At 39.7% G+C, this 12,315-nt stretch overlaps 1 protein-coding gene across 2 annotated transcripts in view; it reads right to left on the bottom strand.

The window, feature by feature from the left end:
- Positions 1–118: 118 nt before the first annotated feature.
- The window catches only part of cbl (Cbl proto-oncogene, E3 ubiquitin protein ligase), a 57,172-nt gene continuing 44,975 nt past the window's right edge, over positions 119–12,315 (bottom strand). The window contains 12 exon segments of one of the 2 annotated variants that reach the window (NM_001007330.1): positions 119–1,377; positions 5,275–5,490; positions 5,580–5,686; positions 5,766–5,918; positions 8,582–8,673; positions 8,758–9,126; positions 9,276–9,407; positions 9,672–9,893; positions 9,983–10,114; positions 10,769–10,856; positions 10,978–11,115; positions 11,898–12,019. In NM_001007330.1, the coding sequence (NP_001007331.1) occupies positions 1,106–1,377; positions 5,275–5,490; positions 5,580–5,686; positions 5,766–5,918; positions 8,582–8,673; positions 8,758–9,126; positions 9,276–9,407; positions 9,672–9,893; positions 9,983–10,114; positions 10,769–10,856; positions 10,978–11,115; positions 11,898–12,019 (2,043 nt within the window). In that variant the 3' untranslated portion in view covers positions 119–1,105. 2 annotated transcript variants of the gene reach the window in all.

The following is a 12,315-nucleotide window of genomic DNA, read 5'->3' as shown; positions in this document are numbered from 1 at the left end:
AAATGGTTTCTAAGATGAACAGCTTCATACACAAGTCCGAACCTCCCCAAGAGTGATTTCAGTCCCCACTGAATACAGAAACTTGGCCAGGCCTTGGACCTTTATAAGCAAATACTTCTTTTTTTTTGTGTTTTGTTGTTGTACTAAGCAGTTTCACTTTGTCTCCAACCTCTCGCACCTTAATCTGTTAGAGAACACTATCTTTAGTAAACACGCTACTTCACAAAAGTCTGTCGGAGACCATCATATTAATGACACATTCAGATTAGAGCAAACAGGTTACGTGTCCCCTGACATCAGATGCGTGTACCCTTCATCAGCGCATTCCAATTGGAAACTTTGAAGGACTGGCTGTCCTAAAACATTTGGGAAGTGAATTTCATGGTACAGTACACTTACAGTAATGCTACAAAGATGTAACAAGGCTGACGGAGAGCCCAATTTCGATGCCAGCCAGCCACCACGCTTTTAAAAGAAATAAAGATCCCACAGTACCCTGGAGGTCAAGGTCAATCGGAGAACGGGTCACTTTGGGCTGAGCGGTATTTCTAAAACTGGTAACTGCGCTGAGGGGACCGACATGCAACTAGACAGACCAAAAAAAAGAAAAATCACACACTCAATAACAAAATGTACCGAAGCAACACAAGTAAAGGCCATTTTTCACGCCAGAAAATGCTGCAGTCTGCTGTTTACTGAACTCCCTTTAGCTATCCCAACTCTGAGGCCTAATACTTCACACACCCTGATGTCTGCAGGTAACCCTGTGCCTCTCCAACATACATGTGTATATATTAACTATACTCAATATTCTGATTTATATATTAAACCATATATAAACACATACATGTTTTTGTCTTTTTTTTTTGTCTTTGTTTAGCCTCAAGGGACATGCGTTGGCTTCAGGCTGAAGAAGCGGCCGCAAAAAAACCCTTGCTGTTCCTTGCGCACGAAGGAGGACAGAGAATCCAAGAAGCGTTACGGAGAAACAGGCTCTTGCCATCGCTAGAGCAAGAATGCAGGGTCACGCCACTGACTTCTGAAGTCCAAGACGAATACGAGGCGAGCGTGGCCGGGCTGCGACTGGGTGCACTGAGAAGTTTCGTTATGTTAAGATATGTGCAGTAGAAGGGATGGACACAAACTCCCTCAGGATGTTCTTGGCCATTTCAATATTGTTCTGTGCAATCATTAGGGCTTTTTGGATGTCCTGATGGGAGTATCCCTGGCTCAAGAGGTGCTCGATCTCACTGCTGATCTGCTGGCTGGGGCCTGGACTCGCCCCGGGGGGAACTGGACTGGGTCTGCGATCCGAGTTGATGCGACGGGGCAATGGCTTAGGAGGCCGCTCGGGGGCTTCAGAGGGGTCCAGGACAGCTGAAAATACAATTCAGAATAAAAATAGTGCCTGTGTGTACACTGATGTCTGAGACAATGATCATATTGCAGCACAGTGAAAGCCATAACACTCTCATGGGGTTGAGATGTGATCTAAAATAAATAAAGGTGGAAAGCGGAAATGATACAGCCCTATATTTGGTCTCTTTCTGTGTGTGTGAGGATACGTCTATGCCTAATATATATATATATATATATATATATATATATATATATATATATATATATAAAATACTAACTACTGGAGCTTTCCTTTAAAGCACACGTAGCAAATTTAGTTTGCAAATTGACAGTTAAGCTTGAGTTATAATATCGAAATGAATCCTGCTTTTAATCCTGGTATAATGACTGCAACATTTAAACCATTACTATAATATGGTGATGTTTTATAAATGAATGCCTTAACCAAATGTCTTTAGCTTTTAAACTCTGTTTATTACAGCGCTCTAAGGTTTGTTACAGGCTGCCGTAGACCAATGTGAACTGTATGCCAAAGCTGAGTGGCCTTCTCTGAATCCAAGATGGATGACTCTGGTCTACAAAGCTCTTCTGGGTCTGGCGCCTTTATACCCATGTTCCCTTCTTCATAGGTCAAAATGCCAGTGCGCCCTACGTTCAAGTGAAACTAATAATTTGTCTGTTCCCCGGGTTTGAACTGAAACAGGGAAGTGAGCCTTTAGTCTTGCCGCCCCCTCATCCTAGAATACTCTTCAATCTGAACTAAAAATGTCTGAGCTCATGCCAATTAAATAATTTCACTTTATCCTTTATAAGAAACAACAGTCCATTTCTCAGTGTATGTGTTTAACATATTGTAATGTGGTAAAGCTGAATAGCTGAACTGTATTTCTATATTATCTTTACTTTTTATTGATTATTATTTTTTATAAGTTGTGTGTTGTGGACCTCTTGGCCAGGTCACCCTTGTAAATGAGATCTTGATCTCAATGGGTTTATCTAGCTAAACAAAGAAACATTTAAACATGTATACTGTAAATAACATGATTATGATAAAAATTTAAACACTACAGGACGATAAATTAAACTTGACTCGAAGGTAAGCAAAGTTGCATTGTTAAGAAAAAAAAGTTGCGCTGGTGTACAGATCAGATCATATTTTATACTTTTTAGTAATATTATAAAATATACAAATGGAGGTCAAAAAGGAGGGAAAACATGTGAAAATGTAAGAATTGAAGAGAAAAACATTGCTCTTTAAAATTGTTAAAAACTGGAAGCACTTCATTTTACAGTCTTGTTCTGCATGCAGATACTATTTACTTGTTAAGGCCTTGCTATACTTCAAACTAAACTAAACAACAAACTGAAATGACGTCAGTTCCAACAAAATCTGGTCAAAATAAAGTTTGTTTTGAGTTTGTAACAGCTCACCAATGCAGACTTGTTTAGTTTGTTTACACTCTTAAACGCCGTAGAGCTATCATTGACTCTTGGCAAATATGCAAGACTGGGCAACATAGCAAAAAAATCTATGATTCAAAAATTTGCTCACCCACTACAAAATGCGTAGAGTTGAAGTTTAATTAAAAAAATGCTTACATTTATATTGCACTTTTCAGGACGCTCAAAGCACTTTACACATTTTGGGGGGCATCTCCTCATCCACCACCAGTGTGCAGCATCCACCTGGATGACGCGACAGGAGCCATATTGCACCAACCACACACCAACTGATTGGTGGAGAGGAGACAGAGTGATGATATGGGGATGGTTAGAAGATCATGTTTGACAGAAGCCAGTGGGCAAATTTGGCCAGGCTGCTGGGGTTATACCCCTATTCTTTTTAGAAGGACATTCTGGGATATTAAATGACCACAGAGAGTCAGGCCCTTGGTTTAATGTCTCATCCGAAAGATGGAGCTCACTAAGCAGTATAGAGTCCCCATCAATATACTGGGGCGTTAGGACCCACAAGGACTGCATGTTGAGCACCCCCTGCTGGTCTCAACCAACAGCACTTCCGGCAGCAACCTAAGGCCCAGTTTACACTAATGCGCTTTCGTTTTAAAACGCACAAGTTTTGCTACGGTTACGCCATCCGTCCACACTATGCCGGAGTTCTCGAGCGTCGAAAACGGAGCGTTTCAAAAACGCTGGAGAGGCCGTTTTCATTCTAAAACGCTGCTGCTCCGTTTCAGTGTGGATGAGGAAAAAACAGAGACATCTGAAAACGGAGGCGGGGCCGCCGCGATTCGCTACTTGATTGGGGCTTTTGTGTCATTGCGTATCCTTCCCTTATTTGTCAAGCCCCTTTCACATGACTATAACACATGGCTTTAACGCTACCGGAAGACAGTACTGTAAACAACAACATGGGCACAGAAATGGGAGCGCTGTTTGCACTATTGTCTGTTTTAGGCACCATTGTGCAGTTATTCATTTGTTACGTTTAGTTTCAACTCGACCTCATTGTCTGTCCACAAAAATACCTCTCTTGCTTTCTTTGCCATGGCGTTTAATGTTCAACCGGCGTTTGTTGACTAACAATAACAAAATGTCGAGCGAGACGCATGCTTTCTGTTTATACTAGAACGCGCATGGCCAGAGTGCACGAATGGTCACGTGATATACGTTTTTGGTGGCATAATGTGGACGGAGATATGTTCAGAGACGCTAGGTAATACGCTAGTGTGGACCCGTATCGTTTTTGATCTAAAACGCCGTTTTAAAACTTTCCCATGTGGACTCCCAATCAGGTACTGACCGGGCACAGCCCTGCTTAGCTTTAGAGGGGGTCCATGTGACAGTTGCAGAGAGCTAGCTGCAAGTAAGCTATATAATTAGCTTAAGCCTATCATAATTATATAATTACAGGATGCTAAAGAAAAAAATAAACTTTCCCTCAAGAACTTTTATTATGTCAATTAAAGATCAAATTTATCACAATCTATTTACTATTATTTACAAGACTAATAATAATAACAATAATTAAAATAATGTCAATGAAATAATTTTAGAAATTTTCAGTAAAACTAAACTCATGATAACTGCTAAGAGTTGACTTTTTCAAGATGATTTATTTCTCTATTATTTTGTAACGTTTATGTCAACATACAATCAGAGGTTTCTTCATTTTTAGTTTGCGCTATATCAGTTCATCTAAATTATTCATGCTAGGCTAGTGGGTTGCATTTGATTGCTTTTATTTGCATCTGGCAGACTGGTGACAAGTTGTCAGAGCACTGATATTTATGGTACCTCAATGAATGTCTTTAGGGCTGGGTCATGTAATTTACCCAGAAACAGCAGCATCAGATGGGTAACAGTTCCTTTCATATGCACGTCTAGTCCATTAATTGTAAATACCGGATCAAGTTCTCACAGTGATAACTTCTCACCGTGAGAAATAAAAGGTGTGGCTTCAGGTTCAAATGCGTGTCTCTCACAGTGAGTGCGTGAGACTTGAGAGTCATGGTTTATGACCACCGTTTTTTTAGCAGAAGTGCTTGTGCTGCTATGTTCTTTGCAATTTCATAGAGTGCAACATTTCTCATAATTCTTTCCATGTTGTTTATGTCTTTCTATAGCAAATGTGGAAGAAACTACAGCAGCTCAGAAGGGAGTATCGCATATGTTCGAGTGATTTTCATTCTAACTAATCGAAGTAAACTGCACATTAGAGTTAATCATTAAAATCAGTTTATCCATGGCTGAGAGCAAAAATAACTTATATATTTTGACGTGCAAGAATAATAATAATTATTTTTTTTTAGTATACTGGGGCATTTACAGTAATTTTATTTAATAGAAAATAGCTAGGTACAAAAAAAGGGAATGAAAATGTCTATACTGTAAAATCAACAAACAGTTGATTCAAAACCTTTAAACACAGAAATAAGCCTGGGTTTGACTTACTTGCAGCTGCTCCAAGGTCACTGTCAAAGGAGAGGCGGCTGAAGGCTGAGGAGGATGGTGAGTTAGCATCTGAAAGCGTGCGTCGGGCTAGAGCTGCAGATAGATGAGGTTTGGGATAGTCATAGCTGTTCTCCTCCTCCTCCTCCTCCTCAGCATATGCACCGACAGGATCCCGCGGGCCATTAGAGCAGGTCAAAGGAGGCAATTCGGAGTAATCTGAACAAGGACAGAAACACAATATTACACCTTCAACCCAAACTGGCAGACTGTCTGAATGCAGATAAAAGCTTTACACTTCACAGTACCCGAGTCTCTGGCCTGTGGTGCAGAAGCTGTGAGGGCCTGTGCTTGGATGTTGTACATGGCTTCATACATCTGTGGACTTTCTGACTCTAATTCATTGAGCATACTTCTAGGGACATAAACAGCGAGATTCAGTGCACTGACAGATTCAGGGTGCTTAAAAGCTCTGGGTTGTCAGTGAACTTTACCTGGGACTGAGTGAGAGTGGTGGAGGTGGTCTGGGCACAGCCTCCCCTGCAGCAGAGGGCAGCACTGGTCGAGAAGATGGAGTCATGTACTCGGACTCCTCGTCATTCTCATTGGTTTCCTCCCCTGTCTGTGTTCTTGCTGCTGCAACAGGCCTGTCAGCACAAGAGGAGGAAGTGTTAACATACATTTGTGCCTGTTCACTTTACTGACAGCTTTGTAGCACAGGAAGTCAGGGGTGTTTTTATTATTGCAACATTATATTACAATGAGTAGTCACTGTAATATTTGGCCTTATTCTGCAAAAATATATATGCAATATGAAAATTTACACTGCTCAAACCAACTTTTTAGGATTGAACAACTTTGAGAGGGGGAAACCACAAATTTGCTTACACTTCTTTTTTTGCATTGGGCTTCAACTCACGCACAGACTCAAGGCCCTGCAGCTTTTAAAGTATACTGAATAGCGGATGAGGAAGTTAAATATTTAATTCAATTCATGTTTATTTGTATAGCGCTTTTACAATGTAGATTGTGTTAAAGCAGCTAAACAGAAGTTCTAGTAGATTAAAACTGTGTCAGTCCAGTTTTCAGAATTGAAGTTCAGTTGTTTAGTTCAGTTCAGAGTGGTTTGATTTTCACTGCTGGAAGTCCAAACACTTAAAAGCAAATCCATCAATGCACAGCCCCACAAGTCCCAAACTAAGCAAGCCAGTTGCGAGGAACAAACTTCACCAACTGACAAAAGTGAAGGAAAAAACCCTGAAGAGAAACCCGGCTCAGTTTGGTTAGGCTTATTCACCTCATAACTGCACATGGCCATCAATACGGGTAAAAAAACTGAGCTGATGACATCAAAACGACATTGCCTGGACCGGTGTGGAAAACAGACTGCTGCAGAATGTAGTTGGCTGAAGATTAGCTTTTTCTTCATTTCAACTCTTTACCCAAATCTCAGCAAAGTGAAGAAAAAAAAAATAACAACAAAAAAAAAACGAAAAAATCGAGTCCAGTAGAGGACGCATTTCTAATGTTTTTGACATTCAATAAGACTCTTTAGGTTGTAAAGATTCACCTGATTTAGGATACAATACGATTCACAATACTAATCTCACAATACAATTGTCACAATTTTTTAACAAAATGTTTTGAAACAAATTTAGGGTGAACAAGAGCCCTTTATTTTTTTCTTAAATGCTGCACATTAACATATTAACATAACTGAATTGCTATTTTAAAACAAATTACTAATAAAAAATAAATAAATCAAAAAATAAAAAGAAGACTATTTCATATAAACAAACTAAAACTTTCACTGTGGAGCTAAATTAAGAATTTAAAACAAATTCTACATCAAAAATGACCAATACAAATTAAAGAAGACTCTTTCATATAAACAAACTAATACTGGGACTGTGCTGGGATTTGAAAAAAGAAAAAAGAAAAAAAGAAACATCAGAATATCTATGTTTTCTGGCAATGCTCCCTGCTGATGAAAAAACTTTTTCACTGGGGACTGAAATGCCTGGTGTGGAGAGGAAAGCTTTTCCTAAACCAGTGAGCAGTGTTTACAGAGGTGGTCAATAACCCCCTCTGCTCCTAGGAACTGGCCACTCGCATAAAACACTGCTTATAAAATGACTAAATATATAGTAGGATAGAGAAAGGAGTTGAACATGATTATAAAGGTGAATAAATAATATTATTGTATAATTAATTAGTATAAATATCAGTGTAATACACTTAAGAAAATCTTGAATATTTTAAATATTCAATAATAATAAGCAAATGATTAAACTATGCATAAACTAATATGAAAAGAAGAGGGTAAAATAATCTAATACCTGTTGTTCTGTAATGCAACAACTTTCTTTTTCAGTCTGAAAAACATCTTCGCACTTTTGCTATGAAAACACTGATGCACTCTGTGATCTCCATAGCACTCGGAGCAAGCGAAGCTGCAGATCCTACGCTCCACATGCTTTGGCTTATTAATAGATTTTGGTGTATAGTCGAATGTGATGGTAGTTTTCCATTGCGCTGACGGTTTTTGTGCTGCATCATATTCATTGTGCTGTTAGTCTAAGTAAATGTCTTTTTGCAGTATTTACACAGCTTGTGTTTTGTCTGGCGCACTTCACCGCTGTTATTTTACTCTACCGCCCGACCTCTTGCTCGCCTTTTTCTGTTAAAAAAAATTAGCGCAATTCTCTCAACATTTCTACTGGCTTGAATAGTCACATGTTTGAATCGAATTTCAACCAGCTTAGAGTGAATCGTTAAATCCCTAAAGACAATAAAAATACATTGTAATGTTGCATTGAAGAATGAAAAAAAGACGTATTTAATAGAAATAAAATAAAAATAAAATTCACAACTTGGGTATACTAAAAAAATAAAAACATCCCTGATCACACAGAGAACAAAACATTTTAAATACAACCTAATTACTAATGCAAAATAATGATCTGTATATATTAATAAGCATGTAGTGGAGTTCACTTTGCTTTAAATGTGTAAGCTTTTATTAAAATCAGGATGGATGTTTTATTGTTCATCAACTGCAAAAAAGCAACACTGCTCCCTTGTGCCATTAGCCTCGTAGATGTGGTGTGCACTCTGCTATTCTTTCTTCTCTGAACTAAAAAAAAATATAAAAACCATAATGATAATAGTTGGAGGAACATTTAACTCACCAAGGGTTTATTTAAACACTTTGCCTCCAAAGCACATTCAAGCACCTACAGAGGTAAAATTGGTGGACACACACACCCACCTATTGTACAGTTTTATTTCAACTTTGTGTGGCACTTACCGTATTGCCAAGGAATAGATGGCATTAGCCGAGGCAGACGGCTTTACTTTTGGACTGTCATAATCCGATGCAGGATTCGATGATCCAAAACTCTGCACACATAAAGCATGTGAAAGTTAAATAAATATTCAGTTTCTGCTTCTGTCAAGGTGTACTTATGGCACACATGTCCTTACCAGCTGGTGGTCGAGGCTGGGAGGGCCGTTGTTTCTGGGGGCTTCTGTTCTGGAATCGAGAGTAGAGGGCAGTTGGAGAGGCAGAGAGTGCCTGTTGGAAAGCTCTCGAGATCCACGGGTGTCTCCGCTTGCTGGTGGCTGTGATGGGGCTTTGGGTACAGGCCGGGAGTTCCAGTCTGGCATGTTGCGGTTAGGAGGGGCCGGGGGCAGTTTGTCACGAGATGGGTCTCCAGGCGTACTGGGGAGAGGACGTCTTGGGAGACGGTTGTCTGCTCCAGCTGGGTGTGGACGGTCTGGGGGAGGTGGAGGTGGCAGATCCCTTAGAGCCGGCGGCAGCGGTAATGGCTTGTCTTTGTGATGGGAAGGGGCCTGGAATGGGATAAAACCAGTTAGGAAAAACTCCAGTAGCATCTGAACATCATTTCCTTCTGATGCATTAAAAAATGCTTAATGGGTTTCAACCTGAGGTACCAAAAGTGAAGAAAACTTGACCAAACATTCCCCGCTAGAGCATTTACCTTGGATGTGGCCCCTGGACTTGAGGCCCCAGGAGGGTTGGTGGGCCTGAGAGGAAGCAGATCCAGCCGAGGAGGTACTGGAGGAACGACGGGCTGAGGGGAGATTGACATCGGCGAGGGCGGCCTCTCCACCTGAAACAAGTCACACCATTCAGCACACAGCTCCACTGATGCTAAATACTCCTGCCAGAATTTCAGAACCTTTACCGCAACCTGGTCAAGTGTATGCGGGAAGAGTTGTTTGGTTTGGATTTGGGTTAATTTCTATATTAAACTTCAAAATGGCAGCCTCAAACTAATTAAAAATAATATTTATTGAGGCAGGCGACACTGAGGTGAGGCGAGGAAGCGGACACATTATTGCAGGTTTAGCAAAAAGGTGAAAGTTATTCTCACTTTAGAGCCGACCAGCTTGCTAATCATGAAAGGAGTTTCCTCTAAACGGTCATCATCATCATCGTCGTAGCTGGGTGAAGGGGCTCCCTCAGCCCCAAACATGCCCCTGCAGCCATAGGAGGCAGCGCTGTTGGGATCCTTAGGATCAAAGGGGTCAACGACGATGGGCTCTGTACCCTTAATTTCACAGCGACAGAATGGGCAGCCTTGGCCTTCTGACTCCTAAAAGAGTGAGAAAAAAGTAACAGATTAAGTAAGATTCATTCATGTAGATCTAAATAGATGGACAGCTGAAGGTTCTTTAGGTTTACCTGCCAGGCTGTAAGACAGGAAGTGCACATGAGGTGTCCGCAGGGCTCGATCTTCACATCCTTGTCATTCTCAGCACAAATCTTACACAGCTGGAAGGTAGAGCCCATCTCACAGTACAGCTCATATTGCTCCTGTAAGAGATGACATATAGAGTTACACAGATGATCTAAGGCATTGATGTAAAACTCAATTACTGAAGGGCTGCAGCCCTGCACAGTTTAGTTCCAACCCTGCTCCAACACATATACCTGTAGGTTTCAAACAAGCCTGAAGGACTCAATTAGTTTGATCAGGTGTGTTTAATAAGGGCTGGAACTAAACTGTGCAGGGCTGCGGCCCTCCAGGAATTGAGTTTGACATCCCTGATCTAAGGCTACATTTAAACTGATGCATGTTCATTTGGTACATCAACACTTGGCATCAACACTACTCAAGAGTTTAACGATTAACAAACGAGCATTTTGGAAATGCAAGCTCTTAGTTTTCAAATAAAACCGTTTGCACTGCATGCATTACTCCCTGAGTGAATCTTTCTCTCTCACATTTTCCTTTATGACGCATTTTTATGAAGTAAAAATAAAATAATTTTATTCAAAAAAATGCCACAATGTTTAGTTTTTACTGTGAGTATACACAGATACACCCATATATGGCATAACAGCCAGCAGTAAAGAAACATGCATGCATTCACAGAAAAGGTTACACTGCACAGCTTAAAAGGTCAATTGTACAGTCTGTGCCGAATTTAGGTGGCGGACAGAAAAAAAATAAAAACATCAACAGACCTGTGTGACTTTGATATGGTCTTGAGGTGAGGGTTCACACAGTCCTGTGAGGTCTGGGTTTTGAGTGCGTCCATCTGGAAAAAGGTAGCTAAACAAGGCAAACAGTCTGTTTATTTACATGGATGATTAAAGGATGAAGTGTGACCTAAGCTTTATTACACATCTACATGTTTGAATGGATGTGTGAGCTTTAGACAGTGTCAACTTACAATCCTTCTCTAAAGCCATCGATGAGGGCCTGGAAGAGGGGTTTGTTATGAGGAATGGTCTGCAAGATGTTTCCATCAGCCGTGACGTAACCGATAGCCCACTGTCCGAGCCTCGTACAGCTCAGTCTGAAGATATAGCTGTAACAAGGAGCAAAACATGACATTACAACACACTTACGACATGAACAGAGAATACAAGACAATCTAGCAGTGTCAAATCCAGCCATCGCTGAGAAATGCTTCTCAATGTATTAGAAGTGGTCATATGATTGCTTTTCTTTGCAATCAGAGAGAGAGTGTGTGACATAATGGTGCTTTTACAATACATCTATTGATAGGAGGGTACCAAGCTGTCCTTTAGGACTCTCAGAGGGGGGATTCAAGCGACTGACAGTGCATTGTCCCATGAAACTCCTGTCTCTGTTTGTGTAAGAATCACAGATAATGCTGCTGTGACAAGGATGATGAACATGCTTGAATGAAAAACACTGAAGAGCCAAGACAATAAGATGCATGCTGTGATTAAATAAATGGCTCATCCTCCAAAAAACTTTTAGCAATTAGCTTTAGCTAAAAGACTTGTACAACTTTTTGTTATTTATAAACGTATTTAGATAAATGTAATACAATGCAAAATGACAATAAAATATTTTTTACAAATTGAAAAAAAAATTAAATAACTTTAATCTAAATTAAGTTTAAAACAAAATGAATTAAATAAAAAATTATATATAAAATAATAAGTAAAGAAATAAAATAATAAAATAAAGTAAATAAATAAAAATAAAAATGATAATTTCGGTTTTGGAATGACCAGAGTCATTATCTAAATCATTATATAAACTGATTTTTATTTTTGTGAACTACTCCTTTAACAGGAATGTGTGCAGGGATAAAATGAAATGAAGTGTTTGTATTACCTGCCAGGCTTGTGGATGAATTTTTGTAGACGAGCTTTGACTTCATCATAGGTTAGAAAAGCCATGTACCCGGGATGAGTCACTGCCAGGCTGTTCCAGTTTCTCAACAATGACGACCATGGCTACATGAAAATGAAGAAATAAATAAATGAATGAAAATCATTTTTACCGATTTTTTCTTCTTCTCAAACCACATTTACAAACTATGTTTCTGTGAATAACGAATACATAATATGAATTTCATAAGTGCATTGCAAACATCAGACAGCAAAGATACTCTCTATTCTCTTTTGTAATGTGAGAAGAGATACCGGGATGAAATGAAGTAGTAAGTCACTCTGTTCAGCAGTGACAGCAGCCAAACAAATTAACTCGCATATCTGTATATAAACATCAGTCCAGTGTCAGTCTAATCATG

Source organism: Danio rerio, chromosome 15, assembly GCF_049306965.1.
Source record: "Danio rerio strain Tuebingen ecotype United States chromosome 15, GRCz12tu, whole genome shotgun sequence".
Lineage (NCBI taxonomy): Eukaryota > Metazoa > Chordata > Actinopteri > Cypriniformes > Danionidae > Danio > Danio rerio.
The sequence above is the reverse complement of the archived record's forward strand: the minus strand, read 5'-3'. Positions and strand labels throughout refer to the sequence as shown.